This window comes from Rattus norvegicus, chromosome 15, assembly GCF_021556685.1.
Source record: "Rattus norvegicus strain SHRSP/BbbUtx chromosome 15, alternate assembly SHRSP_T2T, whole genome shotgun sequence".
Taxonomy (NCBI): Eukaryota; Metazoa; Chordata; class Mammalia; order Rodentia; family Muridae; genus Rattus; species Rattus norvegicus.
The window spans coordinates 23083889-23101846 of NC_141548.1; the positions used below are offsets into that span (position 1 = coordinate 23083889).

General features: G+C 42.2%; 1 protein-coding gene across 29 annotated transcripts in view; it reads left to right on the plus strand.

The window, feature by feature from the left end:
• Positions 1 to 17958, plus strand: part of LOC120096947 (uncharacterized) — a 101313-nt gene that overhangs the window by 24580 nt on the left and 58775 nt on the right. For 26 of the 29 annotated variants that reach the window (XR_015638272.1, XR_015638265.1, XR_015638276.1 and 23 more), the window contains one exon: positions 9234 to 9303. The exons of the other annotated variants lie outside the window; for them this stretch is intronic. Coding sequence is in view for 1 of the 26 variants with exons in the window: in XM_087586850.1 (XP_087442976.1) it covers positions 9234 to 9303 (70 nt within the window). In the remaining 25 variants the exon portion in view is untranslated. The remainder of the gene's footprint in view (positions 1 to 9233; positions 9304 to 17958) is intronic. 29 annotated transcript variants of the gene reach the window in all.

Consider the following 17958-nt stretch of genomic DNA (forward strand, 5'->3'; position numbering starts at 1 on the left):
TCCTCTAGACTAAGGGAGAAGTTCTATGGGAGTTGAAACAAGGCTGGTTCTATTCTCTGTTGTGTCTTTAGTGCTTAGCGCGTCCTAGATGATCAGTGGTTATTGAGCAAACGAACGAATGATGAGTTAGGCAAATGAGGGGAGAGGGAGGAAGTCTGTAGACCTGTGTGTCTACACGGTTGTGAGGACTGGAACTGAGAGAAGCGAAAGGGCAATTTCTGTTCTATTTCTGTGTTCACCTGGCACGGCGATGGCTGATTCCATAACAAAACAATGCTCAGTGAGTCAGGCTTTTTAGATGCTGGAAAGTATCCACAGGTCAGGGTGGCCTTGAAAGTGGCATCCTAGTTCGCTTGTTTGCAGTTCAGTGAAGTTGGAGACCTCTCTGGTATGTTGCTGGCTCATGAGGAAGATATGCAAAGAATGGGGAGGGGACACAGCGGTATGCCCCCCTCCTCCACAAGATTCTCCTTGTCTCTTTCAGGATTGTACGTTTTTGGGCTTGAAGGAGGAAACTGGTTGTGTAGGCTTAAATCATTCCCACAAGAGCCCATTGGATGTCAGAATGAAGAGAAAGATTAGCTAAACAAATCAGCACTTGGCTGGAGACTTAACAGGCAGGCATAGTGTTGACCTTGGATGCTTTCATGGAGGTCAGCAGCTATCCGGCTCTGGGTCACTTTGTCTTCAAAGGATTCAGTCCTCCGCCATTATCCCCATGCCAAACGAAATGGGCTGTGGCTCCCACAGGTGTTGCTAGACTTATTTGGAGACTGGGCCTGAGAGGAAAGGGGCAATCAGATTACAAAGAAAAACAGAGAAATGGGCAGAGCTGGGGAAAGGCCACTTCCTGATTTAACTTAACATTTTCCCGCCTGTCTGGAAGGGAGCCTTTCATGGAGTCAGGGGCAGCCCTTTTTATGGTGGGGGCTCCAGAATCTGACACCCTACTTTCTGATCCAGCACCACAGGAGTGCCTCTGTGAAGCCAGGCCCTCCTGTGGGTTCTCCAAGGTGAACAGTTGGGTCGTCTTCCTCTGGCTCGCGTGAAGGAAGCCTTTGCAGGTGGTTTGGTTCTCTGTAATCAATGTAACCAATTTCCTATACCAATTCCCCTTAAGACCCTTTCAGATTGATTCATTTATTTATTTCATGTATGTGAGTACACTGTAGCTGTCTTCAGACACACCAGAAGAGGGAATCAGATCCCATTACAGATGGTTGTGAGCCACCTTGTGGTTGCTGGGAATTGAACTCGGGAGCTCCGGAAGAACAATCAGTGTTCTTAACCCCGAGCCATCTCTCCAGCTCCGCCCCCTACTCCCACCTTATTTCCTAAATTGCATTCTCAGTTCAAAGAATGTTTAGGCTTTATAAAGATAGGCCTCCTGGTTACATTGTTATAAAGAGGTTTTCAGTGCACAAAACTGAAAGAACTAACTTTAGCCTGTACGGGTGCACAGTGAGTCAGGCTTTTGAGATGCTGGAAGGTTTCATTCATGAGGGTTTCATTTTTCTATTTTCTGTTTTTTGTATGTGTTGCATGAACTTGTCAGTGTAGGTATATGTATGTGTGCATGTGAACAGTTGCTTACAGAGCTTGGAGATAGACATTGGGAGGGTCTTTCCTCATAATTTTTTATTTCCTTCTCTTCTCTTCTTTCCTCTTTCCTTTCTCTTCTCTTCTCTTCTCTTCTCTTCTCTTCTTTCCTTTTCTTTTCTTTTCTTTTCTGGATCTTTCAATGACCCTGGAGCTCATACATTTGGCTAAACTGGCTGCCAGTGAACTTCAGTTCAGGTACATGTGGCCATGTCTGCCTTTTTTTTTTAATTTAATTTTTTAATTGGATATATTTTATTAACATTTCAAATGCTATCCCCTTTCCCAGTTTCCTATCCCTAAACCCCCTATCCCATCCCCCCTTCCCTGCTTCTATAAGGGTGCTCCCACACAAGCCCCAGCCCTTCCTGCCTCCTGCCCTGACATTCCTCTACACTGGGGCATAGAGCCTCTGGGAGGACCAAAGGCTTCCCTTCCTATTAATGTCCAACAAGGCCATCCTCTGCTACATATGAAGCTGGAGCCATGGGTCTGTCCATGTGTAATTTTTGGGTGGTGATTTAGTCCCTGGGAGCTCTGGTTGGTTGGTATTGTTGTTCTTATGGGGTTGCAAGCCCCTTCAGCTCCTTCAATCCTTTCTCTAATTCCTCCACTGGGGACCCCATTCTCAGTCCAATGGTTGGCTATGAGCATCTGCCTCTGTCTTTGTCAGGCTCTGGCAGAGACTTTCAGGAGACAGCTATATCAGGCTCCTGTCAGCATGTACTTCTTGGCATCAGCAATAATATTGTCTGGGTTTGGGGCTGTATGTGGGCTGGATCCTCAGGTGGGGCAGATCTGCTCCAAACTTTGTCTCCATATTTCCTTCTATGAATATTTTTCTTCTCCCTACTAAGAAGGACTGAAGCATCTGCACTTTGGTTTTCTTTTTTCTTGAGCTTCATGTGGTCTGTGGATTTTATCTTGGGTAATTCAAGTGTTTGGGCTAATATCCACATATCAGTGAGTACATACCATGTGTGTTCTTTTGTGATTGGGTTACCTCACTCAGGATGATATTTTCTAGTACCATCCATTTGCCTAAGAATTTCATGAAGTCATTGTTTTTAATAGCTGAGTAGTACTCCATTGTGTAAATATATCACATTTTCTGTATCCATTCCTCTGTTGAAGGACATCTGGGTTCTTTCCAGCTTCTGGCTATTATAGGTATGGCTGCTATGAACATAGTGGAGCATGTGTCTTTGTTGTAGGTTGGAGCATCTTTTGGGTATATGCCCAGGAATGGTACAGCTGAGTTCTTAGGTAGATTTCCAATTTTCTGAGGAACTGCCAGACTGATTTCTAGAGTGGTTGTACCAGCTTGCAGTCCCACCAAGAATAGAGGAGTGCTCCTTTTCTCCACATCTTTGCCCGCATCTGCTGTCACCTGAGTTTATGACCTTAGTCATTCTGACTGGTGTGAGGTGGAATCTCAAGGTTTTTGAATTGCATTTCCCTAATGAATAAGGATGTTGAACATTTCTTTAGGTTCTTCTCAGACACTCAATATTCCTCAGTTGAGAATTCTTTGTTTAGCTCTGTATCCCATTTTTAATAGGGTTATTTGATTCTCTGGAGTCTAACTTCTTGACTTCTTTGTATATATTAGATATTAGCCTTCTATCAGATGTAGGATTGGTAAAGATCTTTTCCTAGTCTGTTGGCTGAGGTTTTTGTCCTATTGACAGTGTCTTTTGCCTTACAGAAGCTTTGTAATTTTATGAAGTCCCATTTGTTGATTCTTGATCTTAGAGCATAAGCCATTGGTGTTCTGTTCAGGAAAATTTCTCCAGTGCTGATGTGTTCAAGTCTCTTCCATACTTTTTCTTCTGTTAATTTCAGTGTATCTGGTTTTATGTGGATGTCCTTGGTCCACTTGGACTTGATGTTTGTACAAGGTGATAAGAATGGATCCATTTACATTCTTCTACATGCTGACCTCCAGTTGAAGCAGCACCATTTGTTGAAAATGCTATCATTTTTTTTCATTGGAAAAAAATCCTTTGTCAAAGATCAAGTGACCATAGGTATGTGGATTCATTTCTGGGTCTTCAATTCTATTCCATTGATCTACCTGCCTGTCTCTGTACCAATACCATACAGTTTTTATCACTATTGCTCTGTAATACAGCTTGAGGTCAGGGATGGTGATTCCCCCAGAAGTTCTTTTATTGTTGAGAATAGTTTTTGCTATCATGTCTTGTTTTTGTTGTTATTCCAAATGAATTTGCAAATTGCTTTTTCTAACTCTATGAAGAATTGAGTTGGAATTTTGATGGGGATTGCATTCAATCTCTAGATTGCTTTTGGCAAGATGACCATTTTTACAATATTAATCCTGCCAATCCATGAGCATGGGAGATCTTTCCATCTTCTGAGATCTTCTTCAATTTCTTTCTTCAGAGACTTGAAGTTCCTGTCATACAGATCTTTCACTTGCTTGGTTAGAGACACACCGAGGTACTTTATGTTATTTGTGACTATTGTGAAGGGTGTCATTTCCCTAATTTCTTTTTCAGCCTGTTTATCCTTTGAGTAGAGGAAGGCTACTGATTTGTTGAGTTAATTTTATATCCAGCCACTTTGCTGAAGTTGTTTATCAGGTTTGTAAGTTCTTTAGCAGAATTTTGGCAGTCACTTAAGTATACTATCATATCATCTGCAAATAGTGATATTTTGACTTCTTCTTTTCCAATCTGTATCCCTTTGATCTCCTTTTGTTGTCTGATTGCTCTGGCTAGAACTTCAAGAATTATATTGAACAAGAAGGGAGAGAGTGGGTAGCCTTGTCTAGTCCCTGATTTTAGTGGGATAGCTTCAAGTTTCTTTCCATTTGATGTTGGCTTTTACTATGTTTAGGTATGGGCCTTGAATTCCTGATCTTTCTAAGACTTTTACCATAAAGGGGTGATGAATTTTGTCAAATGCTTTCTCAGCATCTAATGAAATGATCATGTAGTTTTTTTCTTTGAGTTTGTTTATATAGTGGATTATATTTATGGATTTCCATATATCGAACCATCCCTGCATCCCTGGGATGAAGCCTTACTTGATCATGATGGATGATTGTTTTGATGTGTTCTTGGATTTGGTTTGCGAGGATTTTACTGAATAATTTTGCATTGACTTTCATAAGTGTAAATGATCTGCAGTTCTCTTTCTTTGTTGGATCTTTGTGTAGTTTAGGTATAAGTGTAATTGTGTCTTCATAGAAGGAATTGGGTAGTGTTCCTTCTGTTTCTATTTCATGGAATAGTTTGGGGGAGTATTGGTATTAGGTCTTCTATGAAGATCTGATATAATTCTGCCCTAAAACGGACAATTTTCAGTTGGAAGACTTTTAACAACTGCTTCTATTTCTTTGGGAGTTATAGGAATGTTTAGATTGTTTATGTGATCCTGATCTAACTTTGGTACTTGATATTGGTCTAAGAAATTGTCCATTTCCTCCTGATTTTCCAGTTTTGTTGAGTATAGGCTTTTGTAGTAGGATCTGATGATTTTTTGAATTTCCTCAGTTTCTGTTATGTCTCTCTTTTCATTTCTGATTTTGTTAATTTAGATACTTTCTCTGTGCCCTCTGGTGAGTCTGGCTAAGGGTTTATCTATCTTTTGATTTTCTCAAAGAACCAGCTCCTGGTTTTGTTGATTTTTTGTGTAGTTCTTTTTGTTTCTACTTGGTTGATTTCAGCCCTGAGTTTGATTATTTCCTGCTGTCTACTCCTCTTGGGTGTATTTGCTTCTTTTTGTTCTAGAGCTTTTAGGTGTGCTGTCAAGCTGCTAGTATATGCTCTCTCCAGTTTCTTTTTGGAGACACTCAGAGCTATGTGTTTTCTTCTTAGTGCTGCTTTCATTGTGTCCCATAAGTTTGGGTATGTTGCACCTTCATTTTCGTTGAATTTTAAAAGGTCCTTAATTTCCTTATTTCTTCCTTGATCAAGTTATCATTGAGTAGAGCATTGTTCAGCTTCCATGTATATGTGGGCTTTCTGTCATTTTTGTTGTTATTGAAGACCAGCCTTAGTCTGTGGTGATCTGATAGGATGCATGGGATTATTTCAATCTTCCTGTATCTGTTGAGGCCTATTTTGTGACTGATTATATGGTCAGTTTTGGAGAAGGTACCACGAGGTGCTGAGAGGAAGGTATATTACTTTGTTATAGGATGAATATTCTATAGATATCTGTTAAATCCATTTGGTTCATAACTTCCATTAGTTTCACTGTGTCTCTGTTTAATTTCTGTTTCCATGATCTGTCCATTGATGAAAGTGAGGTATTAAAGTCTCTCACTATTATTGTGTGAGGTGCAAATGTGTGCTTTGAGCTTTAGTAAGGTTTCTTTTATGAATGTAGGTGCCCTTGCACTTGGAGCATAGATATTCAGAATTGGGAGTTTATCTTGAAGAATTTCTCCTTTGATGAATATGAAGTGTTCTTCCTTATCTTTTTTGATAACTTTTGGTTGAACGTTGATTTTATTCAATATTAGAATGGCTACTCCAGCTTGTTTCTTGGGACCATTTGCTTGGAAAATTGTTTCCCAGCTTTTTTACTCTTAGGTAGCCTATGATTGTCACTGAGGTGTGTTTCCTGTATGCAGCAAAATGCTGGGTCCTGTTTACGTATCCTCTCTATTAGTCTATGTCTTTTTATTGAGGAATTGAGTCCATTGATGTTGAGAGATATTAGGGACCAGTGATGACTGCTGTTATTTTTGTTGTTAGAAGTGGAATTATGTTTGTGTGGCTGTCTTCTTTTGGTTTAGTTGAAAGGAGATTACTTTCTTGCTTTTTCTAGGATGTATTTTACGTACTTGTGATGGAATTTTTCATCTATTATCCTTTGTAGGGCTGGATTTGTGGAAATATAGTGGGTATCCATGGTTTTGTCATGAATTGAGACTTTTGCTGGATACAGTAGCCTGGGCTGGCATTTGTGTTCTCTTGGGGTCTGTATGACATTTGCTCAGGATCTTCTTGCTTTCATAAGTCTCTCTTGAGAAGTCTGGTGTAATTCTGATAGGTCTGCCTTTATATGTTACTTGACCTTTTCCCCTTACTGCTTTTAATATTCTTTCTTTGTTTTGTGCATTTGGTGTTTTGACTATTATGTGGTGGGAGAAATGTCTTTTCTGGTCCAATCTATTTGGAGTTCTATAGGCTTCTTGTATTTTTATGGGCATCTCTTTCTTTAGGTTAGGGAAGTTTTCTTCTATAATTTTGTTGAAGATATTTATTGGCTCTTTAAGTTGGGAATCTTCGCTCTCTTCTATACCAGTATCCTTAGGTTTGATCTTCTTATTGTGTCCTGGATTTCCTGGAAGTTTTGGGTTAGGAGCTTGCTTTTCTTGTGCATTGGGGTATCCAGGTCTTGGTGTGGTGGGGGAACTGGGTTCTGATGATGACAAGTGACCTCGGTTTTGTTGCTTACGTTTTTACCCTTGCCTCTCGCCATCTGCTTATCTTTGGTGTTAGCTGGTCTTGCTGTCTCTGACAGTGGCTTGACCCTTCCGTAAGCCTGTGTGTCAGCACTACTTGTAGACCAGCTCTCTCCCCACAGGATCTGGGTACAGAGACCTGTGGACTAGGGTTAGCTCTGGGCACAGGTGAAAAGCAGGGTTTTTTTTGTTTTTTGTTTTTTGTTTTTTTTTGTTTTTTTTTTTTTTTGTTCTTTTTTTCGGAGCTGGGGACCGAACCCAGGGCCTTGCGCTTCCTAGGTAAGCGCTCTACCACTGAGCTAAATCCCCAGCCCTTGTTTTTTAAATAAAAAATAAATAAAACATGGGTTCTGATGAGACAGAGCAAGAAGAAGCACAAGGTCTTCCATTTCGTGTTCTTGCTGAGGCCATTTTAGGTTTAATAGAATTTGATTTCCTTAGTTGAGAACCTGTGGAAAAATGGTCCAATTCTATTTTAGGAAGTTGAGGTCAAGATTTCCCAACTACCTTCTCTTAGCTTCTGTTAAACCTCTTGTCTCTGTGAAGTGCCCCCTGGGGCTGATAAGTGAGATGCCAGGATGTAGTCTTTTGTCTTCAAAAACCCTGTGTTCCAGACACTCAGGACTACACTTAGTTCCTGAATACCCAAGTGGAGTGGCAGCTGTTAGAATAAAGACCCTCAGCTGGCTATGAACTGTCCCTTGAATGATCATCTCCGGAGGGTTCCCCATAACCCTGAGAACCCAAACGCAGGTTCTTACGCTTTCTGTCAGGCTGAGCCATCTCCCCAGGCCCCTTTGTTTAGTTCTGTATTCGTGGATTTCCAGCACATGGACCTTGGGACACTGACATACACTGTCTTTCTCTCTCCCTTCCTTCCTTTCTTTTTTGTGTGTAGTGTATACATAAGCATGTACCTTTGTGTCTGAGTATGCTCACACCTGTGCATACAGATATGGAGGCCAGAGATTTGCTTTATGTGCATGTGCACATGTGGCTGTGCTCTCTTATCTGTACCTGTGGAGGTCAGAGGCTGAAGCCAGGAACTTTTCTTACATAGCTTCCCTCCTTTCATATTTTTGAGACAGGGTACCTTTATTGAACTCAACATTTACTGTTGTATCGGGACTGACTGGCCAACGAACACGTGGGATTAGCCTGTTGGTCTCCCAAGTGCTGGGGTTACAAGAGTGTACCTGACATTTATAAACTGGGGATCTGAACTCAGCTCCTCATGCTTACACTCCAAGCTTCAGCTACCGAGCCATCTCCTCAGGAGACACCAGTTTTCTAGCTGTATGTTTAAACCCCTAGACAATGCTTAGGTATTTCTTGGTTGCTTTGTTTTTTGGTTTTAGGGAGTCAAACCCAGGGCCTTATTTGTGTTAGGCAAGTCTCAACTATTGAGTTATTCCAATAACTGTTTTATTTTTATTCTGACCCAGGCTGACCTCACTAAATTACCCAGAATGCTCTTGAACTAATACAGGCCAGGCAGGCCTTAAGCTTGTCATCCCAACTGGAATTACAGGCATTCTCCACCAATCCCATGAGTGTGTTTAACTAGTGATTTTTGTTTGTTTGTTTGTTTTTAAATTTTTCCCCTCTATATTGCCAAATGTCTCTGTCAATAGAAGAATAGAAGTATGGGTTTAGGAATTTCATGTATCTCTAAACCCTTAGCTTATTCAACTACAAAAGAAAACTTTATATTTAATAGGTCATTTTGGCAAAGACAAACAAGGCAACTTTGATTTAACGTCACTGTACTTTCTGAGTTCTCAATAGAGGTCTGACCCAAGCCTCAGTTTACTGAGTGGGACTTCCTAACAGCATCTCCATGACCTTCTGACCTCCTCTTCTCTCCCGCTGTGGCTTACTCTGCAGAGAGCTGCTCAGGGCCAACAGAGCACTTAGGTTCTCTTCTGGCAACTTCTGATGTGAATCTGCTGGATGGAATCCAGGGAGGAATTCTGGAGTCACCTAGGAGACTCGCCTTCAGGCACATGGTTAAGAGGTTGTTTAGATTAAGCTAGCCTCTGGGCATGCCTGTGACCAGATTATTTGGTTGGTTAAGTTAAGGAATCTGTCCAGCACCCTGGGCTGGGGTGCTAGACTGTGTCAAAAGGTGGAAGCTGAATGAGCATGATCATTCAGCGTATTCCTGACTATGATCTATTCCTGATTGCAGATGCAGCATTGCTTCAAGCCTTTACTTCATGCCTCTACTTTCCTGCTATGATGGATTATACCTTGGAATGGTGAGCTTCCTTCCTTGAGCTGATATATATATATATATATATATATATGTATATATATATGTATATGTGTGTGTGTGTATGTATGTACATGCATGCTTATGTGTTTATATGTCTATGTATATTCACTTCAACAGGAAAAATAGTTCACATAAATACCCTGGGTAGGGCAAAATGGTTCAGTGGGCTAAGGCGCTTGCTGTGAAGCCTGATATCCTGAGTCCTGTCCCTGAGACCCACATGATGCAATGGGAGAACCCATTCTTACAAGTTGTCTTCTTATGTGCACACACCATGGCATGCTCATGTGCACATCTGTACATATACACATAACAAAAGAAATGTAATTATAAGTAACTAAGAAAAAAAGAAACAATAAAAATAAAAACACTACAAGATCATACTGCCAGAGTCTGTCTGACCCTAGTTTTCCTCATGCTTAGAGAACGTGGCTTCATTTTTAGACGCTGGAGGAACACTTTTCACCTCTGGGACTCTGCCTCAAGACTCCCAAGCCAGCCTCAAGTCCCCGTGACTGACAGTGATGTTGGCTTTCTTGCCAGTTTCATGATGCTCCTGGTACCATAGTCTTCTGCATCTGGTCTGTGAGATGAAGTCTTCAATCCCATATTTGTGCCCAACTGGGAGTCTTGATAACCTGTTAAGGGTCACCGCTCTACTGGCAGTTTCTTAATTTATCCTTGGACTTGGCACTGTTTTCTACCCAAAGCCTTCTTTGTTACAGGTTTTCTTCTGTCCCAATTTTAGGACTGTGAAGAATATGGTTATGTTATTAGGTTTTGCTGACAGCCCTTCCCTTCCTGTATATTTTTGTTAAAGCAGTGAACTCTGTCATTTTTCTGAGTGTCCTGAATAGGCTGCCAGTCCACACACCCCTTTGCCCTCTGAAGGGCACCTTTCTCTGCACCGTCCGTCACTGCATTTAAGGTCCTGTCCCAATGTAGTCACTACGGTTTGACCTCTCTTAACTCGTCCATCATGAATCTTGGTCCAAAAGTAACTTCTGATCACACTAGACCTTCCTAATACAAAATATAAACTCCGCTTCAGTTCTAAGCAAAGTTCTAGAATCTCTTATTGCTGTTCTTCCATGAAACATAATTCCTATATGTTAGGTGTTAAGACTACAAACAGGAGGAGTTTTGAAGATATTACATTACATAAACTGCTCTCAGGAGCACAGAAGAAAGAAGAACAGTTGGGAAGATGGTGGTAGTGAGAGAAGACTTTAGTACCAGCATCTTGAACTGAGCTTTGAGGCAGAGAGAGGAGCTAAGGGATCAAGATGCATTTGAGGAAGCCAAGTAGGTGAGCATGGCTTCAGAACCGAAGAGGAATGAGGGACAAAGAATTTGTCGTCAGGCCATGTGGCGTGGGCTCTGCTGTTCAGTAACTGGTGGCGGGAGAGTTTGAGGTAATAGGTCATCACAGGCAGGTGACTCTTCAGAGGTGGGATGAACCGAAGCTGGAGGTGGGAACAGCAGTGGAAAAGCTCTCCTGTCATGGTTGAGGCAGGGCAAGCCACGGGAGGTTCTCAGCCTAAGATTAGCAGATACAGGGTGGGTAGGAATTGCCACAAAAGGAGTCTATAGAGTAGAGTGGACAGGGTTGGTGACCAGTTGAAAGGAGGGAACAGTGACAAAGAGGGAGGACAACTGAGCCACGGTGGAATGTTTAGTGCCTTTGACTAGGGACTAGGATACTCATCCCTAAGTCAGGAAACACAAGAGGAACTGTAAGAAAGGGTGGGGTTCGATTTGGACATGATATGTGAGAAGAGTCTGAAGGATGCCAAGTGGACATGTTCCATAGAGGTCTTGGCTGGAGAATGATTAGGAAACCATAAATACATACTAAACGGCTATAAATTCTGAAAACACGTGTACCGTTTTGTCATATACCATAGCACAGTACCAATAAATCATCTCTGATGGATCCACCGTTACTTCCAGACTTTATGACCATCCGTTAGAAACTGGCTGGAGCTTCAGTGCTGGTCAGCCAGACAGACTGTGTAAATAGAAAGGGATTAGATACGAAGCCTTGTGAGACAGAGTACCCACGGAGGGAGCTAAGGAGGCTGAGCAAACGCTGGGGTAGTGCAGAGTGAGATTTAAAGCGCATGGAGAGCTCTGGAGGAGAGCAATGCCTGTATTCAGAGTTGGGAGGTCAAGGTGGAAGGATGCAGGTTAGCACTTCAGGTATTTTGCAACAAAGTTTCTCCTGGAACTCTTTCTCAACACACAGAGAAAGATTTTGTTTTCCCTGCATCCAGAGTCTGACGCCGTGACTGCGTGCGTGCGTGCGTGCGTGCGTGCGTGCGTGCGTGCGTGGGTGCTGTCTAGCTCCTCTTCTTCCCTCCCCCTGCTCTGTGTTTTTTTCCCTAGAAAGCTGAAGGAAAGGAATCAATGTTTGTATCAGAATAATCTTAGTGAGTTCACCAACACTCAAGCAAGACCCCTCTCCTGGCCATTTTGGGAGAATTCGTCTGTTTTGTTCCCCCTCCCCGTTTCCCCTTCCGGGAGTTTTCTGCTCTTTTTTCTCAGAGAAACTTTAACTTAATTTATATTGTGATTGTTATAACTGTAATGGCTAAAGAAACTCTTAATTATGCTAGGCATCCGTCTTTGTACCCAGTCTGCCTCTCCTCCAGTCCCTGAAAGTTAAATTTCCAGGAATCCAACCCCTCAAAATGTACAGGGGTACTTGTTAGGATACAACTAATTACTTTTTTGGCTTCTGTAACCTGCTTATGCAGACATTCAGGGACTATTTTGAGGTTGCCTTGACTACCTGATGTTGGCAGGGCAGAACAGCTCTTGGTTTGCTCGTGGAGATACTCAAGATCATCTTGTGGTTTTCGCTTTTAAAAATCCTTCCCTCACTCTGCCTCCCTTGCCCCAAGCCTTTGCATGGCAATGTCTCTGTTTTGGCTCAGACTGTGGCCCTGGTTACAGTTTAAATAAATCTGCCTAATTGTAATCTTAATTCAGTCCGGTGGTCTTTCCCGGTGGTCTCGAACTCCATAGCATAACCATAAGGTGCTTCGGCAAAGTTTTAAGAATCGTGTTCTTTCCAAAGGGCATTTTGAACCACATTCCCCAAAAGTTACAACCCACCCTCCTTCTGTTCCTTTCTTCCATGGGATGCAAAGGACCAGTTTCTTAGCCATTCTTTTACTCTGGATCCTTGTCACTGTTCCTCTCTTCTTCCCCCTGAGTCTTTTGAAAGGGCCTCTGGGATCCTCTAGTTGACTCCTCTTCGTTACTGAAGGCTTTGCCGTAGGCCTGGCTTTTGCCCCCCTAGTTATTGTCTGCATTCTTTTTCTTTTCTTTTTTTCCCCGGAGCTGGGGACCGAACCCAGGGCCTTGCGCTTCCTAGGCAAGCGCTCTACCACTGAGCTAAATCCCCAACCCCCTGCATTCTTTTTCGTTCAGCCTACTCTACCAAACACTGATTGTGAGCAGGCCGTGTTTGCTGTACTCACTGATTCCTAGGACTTCACAGGTGCTGCGTCTGTGGAGGTCGTTGGTTGCCTCCACAGCTCGCTCACAGCCAGCCAACGACCACGGCTGTCACCTGTATCACGTGCTTACGTAGCTCTTCCCCTCCTGGGGGTTTCCTCAGTCTTCACCAGCATCTGAAGTAAAAACCAAGTACTTCAACCAAAGTTCCACCGGAGATCCTTCCACCTTTCCAGGATCACAAACAGAACATGACCTGGCTGGATCTTTCTTTCCTTCTCCCAGCATGGTTTCTAGTCCTTTGGGCTCCCCCCCCCACTTCTGTTAGTTTCATTTTCAGTGTTTTCTTCCCTTTTGTATCTTGCTGTGAAGGGTTTACAATGTTGTGATTTGGGGGCTGTTGCACCTGCTCCAGTAGACTTTTGAAGAACAGCATAGATGTGAATTTTCCTCAGTGAGTGCCAACTTTTCCCTATGTCTTACGAATTTTGCATATTAATTATCTAACGGCATGTTCTCACATTTCCTAGTTAGTATCTAACATTTTTTTTTTTTAGGCAACAATTTTTCAATACTGTCTGAGTCATCTTAGGAACCTGTAGGTAGAAAATTGAAAACTGTTGCTAATATCCTGCTGAAGACCAGATTGTTGAAACTTTTTTAAAGCATGTCATAGGTAAATCTTACTTCTTAGCTCTGTGATCCTCATTTCTTTGTTAAGTGCGGCAAAGTTGAAATCAGAACAATTCCCTGACCTTTCCAGACCAAACTGAGATCCCCTGGCAGGAGGCGTCTAGGTCCTTCACAGCTAGCACACTGAGGGGCTGGTGCCTGGACCTGAATCCAGGCAACCTTGGAGAAGGCAAAAAATGGATTAAAATTACGTTTGGTTCCCTCAGTTTGTTTGGCTTTTGGCTTTTCACTGGACATTTTTTTTCCATGAGGGTGGTTATCATAATAGACATGTGTTTTTAATATATCAACCAGGGGGTGTGTGGTCTTGTTTGTTCTTGATTAAAAAGCCTGTGTCAAATAAGAAGCATTTCAAAGTTATAGTAATAATTGGAGCAATAAGATGGTGAGGGGTAATTAAAGGATTCGGTTTTCTTTCAGAAACAAATATGAATCTGGTGGCCACATGTATTCTTCTGTTCATCTGTAAAGAGCACGATGACAGATGTCACAGTAAGAAACTATGAATGCTGGAGGTTCACCAACTAACGTGATAGGCCCAGATCCCCTGTGTTGCCCAGATCAGGAATTCGCATGTTAGAACATCATTTAAATATGGGCAACATGTATGTTTCGTAGCATTGTGATGCCTGGGCAGAGTGATACTGCCCATGTCTTCACACATGCTAAATGGGAAAAGCAGTTGTGCTCTCTTCTCATCAGGAGCGCTCTGACTAAGAACTATGGCTGGTTCCGGTTACTGCTATTTAAGCCGTTTAAAGCCTTTCTATTTCAGTTGGTTTGACTTGGAAAACTCAGACCCATTGAGAAAGATAAATTTCATTTGGAACAAACTTCTTATTTTTATGCCTCACAGCGCTATTTTCTTCTTGTTTTCTAAAATCTCATTGGGTAAGCCAAGAAGAGAGTACAATGTAATGTTGTGTCTAATACTGAACTTTTTTTACTGTGATGTCTTTGAGGACCATCATCGTGCATTAAACATCCACTTCTTTGTCTTGTTTTATGCTTTGTTATCTAATTCCCATTGCTTAAAATGGTTTTTATGCTTTTAAATATGACTATAGACTAACAGCAATGTGTACAGGAATATGGGGGGCAAGAACAAGTTTCAGTTAGAATTTGATTAACGTCAGTTATACTTGACCAGTGAATGCAGAATTTAAGGAAAGCAGAAGAAAAAATATATATAATGGTGTGTCTATCATGCCAGTGTATGAACCAAGAAAACAGCACAAGCAAACTATAAACTACATGTTGTATTTTGTATGGGAAACAGATGTTGTAAGAGCAGCATGAGAATGAAGCAAGTGGTGCTCCACTCTTTCTAGCAGCCTTCTGAAAGGACTGACGGTGAGCTACTACTGTGCGGCTGGGGAAACGCCCCTCTTCTTCCCAGACGAGACCGTTCTGCCTCAGACGGGCTGATTAGATGGTGCGGTTACAGTCATTTTTATTAGTTATTTTGCTGATTGACTGGAGCCTAATTTTAACTAAAGCAAATGAACTTTAATTTAAATTTTCATCTAAGGACTAATTGATGCCAGGACAGGCTTTCTCATTGGCACATTTGTAAGGTAATTAGCTGGGTCATGGGAGAATTAAGTTAAAATCTGCCTGCCTGTCTGTCTGTCTGTCTGTCTGTCTGTCTGTCTGTCACTTTATAACACAGTGTGTTTCCTAAAGAGCTAAGAACACATCTCCGTTATTCCATTTCTGGCAGAAAGGGAGGCTCGCATTGAAAACGGTGGGTAGATTTCAAAGTCACAAAGGCTTATTTGGGAAATCGGCATCCTCTACTCTGAGACTGCAGTGCAAACCAAGAAGCAAGGGTGAGTTGTAAGCAGAAAGGACAGAGGCAAAGAAAACACAGCTTCAGTTTTTATGTCCCATTAGTACTAGGACTGTTTGTCCGCTTACGATGTCCCTGGATTCTCTGCAAGCCCCCGTGGAAGTTTGCACACCCACCCTGGAGAGTTTACTCTGTAGCACCTCTCTCCGAGTTCTCAGCCTCGGTGTGTCCACTAGCTACGTCCTACGCATGGTACGGATTCTACTTGCTGGCATCTGTCTCTCTGTGATAAGTGCAAGTAGTTTTAGAGCACACGTTCTTTACCTCCCAAAGACATAATTAAAATTTGAAAGACGATTGAAAGAGATCTAAATTCGAACATCATGGGTGGGGGCGGTGAACCGATGTGAAATAGTAGATCCAATGGCATTTTTTTCTTTTAAGTAAGAAAGGTGAGTGATGTCAACATACTTTACACACAGCAGTTTATTCTCTGAAGGCCTAGAAGTCAAGGTGAAGCAATGATGCACACAGTCATTTAGACTCTCAGGGCACCGGGAGTTGGTCTCTCACTAAAGAAAGCAAACACTTGGTTCAAGTAGAGAAACAAGATTCCTGGGTGTCTTTGTTAATATCACCCAGAATAGACCAGCAATGCCCACAAGTTCTGGGAGTTATGTGTTATACTGTGGACTGGCCAGATAAGATGTGCCCACGGGTACAATAGTGGTAAGTCTGTTATGGGGTCAGCCAATTGCTTTCTGAATGGTTCTCAGACCCATTCATGTCTACTGTTGTAAACCTGATCAAAGCCTGTGGCTGGGAGGCCATGGCCCTGGTGTGGAAACTAACGCTGATGTTGATTTGCTGATCAGCGCTGCTTAAGGAAGGCTTAGTTTTGAAGTGAGAAGCAGTTCCTGGTTAAAGCACTGGCTTTGCTGATGAAAGCTGAACCCTAAGTAGGATATCTATATCATCTTCTCCAAGGCTCAGGAACATTGTGAATGAGAGTGTGGCAATAATGTAAGAAGGGGAGGAAGGAGTAACGGATTTTCAAATGCTGGCTTCTGGGCATGACCTGGCTGTTTTACCTGTAAATGTTCCGTAGCTGTGATTAACAGCACAAAGTCTTCAGAATGTTGGCTCCATCAACACTGTCATGGAGAGGGGAGGAAATTACAAGGCTCTGTCTTAGTTAGGGTTTCCATTGCCATGAAGAGACACCATGACCAAAGCAACTCTATTATAAAGGACAGCCTGGCTTACAAGTTCAGAGGTTCAGTCCTTTATCATCAAGGTGGGAAACATGGCAGCATCCAGGCAGACCATGGTGCTGGAGGAGCTGAAAGTTCTATGTCTTGATCCTAAGACAGAAGACTGGCTTTCATGTGGCTAGGAGCAGGGTCTCTAGGTCCACACCCACAGTGACACTCTTCTGATAAGGCCACACCTCCTAATAGGGCCACTCCTTGAGTCAAACATATTTAAACCACCACAGCCCCATGGAAACTTTTCAAGGATACAAATGCAGTTAATTGGATGCTGGGAGAGGAAGGGACATTTTCTTCAATGATGTAGCTTCCACTAAGGAGTCCATGCTCCTGTCAATAACCTCCTCATTTCTGCTTATGTAACCAAACCTAATTAAATCGTGTGGAATACACACATACACACACACCACACATGTACATACATATACACACATACACACATATACGCATGTACACACGCATATACACACATGGACACACAATGTAAATCGAAGGAAAGAATAAAGAATGAAGAGAAGACCCGAGAAGTGAAGAGGACAAGCAGGAGTGGTGGGAGAAAGGGTTATGAGGGGTTACAGAATCAAAATACATGCCATGCATGTCTGAAAATGTAAATGATGGAACCCACCATTATATATAATTAACATATGCTACATCTCTACAAATAATGACAGCAACACAAATCTATGGGCCATGGCTGTTAATTTTCTCTGCTTTGGTATTGAAAAAGGCAATGCTGACCTTCAAAGTGAATTCTTACGACCATCAAGTAGCTATATCCTTTGGTTGGCTATGCCTTATGTAAATTATGTTCAGATGTAAATTCAAAACACATTTACAAGGAAAGCATTAGGAAAGAAATAGAGGCTGTTGGTGGGAAGAGGGGAAGGGAAAGAGATGGAGGGAACTAGAAAACCCAGCCACTGTCAAGACTTTAATGCTGTTGTAGATCTATGAAGCACGTAATGACTTTAAATTCTGGAAAGGAATCATGACCTCATGAAAAGTATGTGTGAGGAAGGTACCAGGCACAGGGGGTGGGGGGAGGGCTCCATACACCCGTGAGGACACATGGAAAAGTATACCTCTCTCCTCTCCCTCCCATTGCAGACATCACCAATCAGAGCTCTGATTTCAGAATTGGCTTCAGAATCTTCCAAACAACATCTTTGAAGTTGAGTCTACTTGATCAGATTGGACAAAAAAGAGATGAGAACCTACCAACCAATCCAGACTTTTGAGATAAAGCACACGTTAATTAGATAATGACTCTTGAGTTTGCCTTGCTGCTCTGAGAGGTCCTGGGTGTTCAGAATTCTTTCTGGAGGCCTGTGTATCTCTGAGCATTGGCAGAATCAGTCAGAGGAATTTCTTTCAGGTGCATTGGATTTGAAGTATGATAAGATTTTATCTCCCT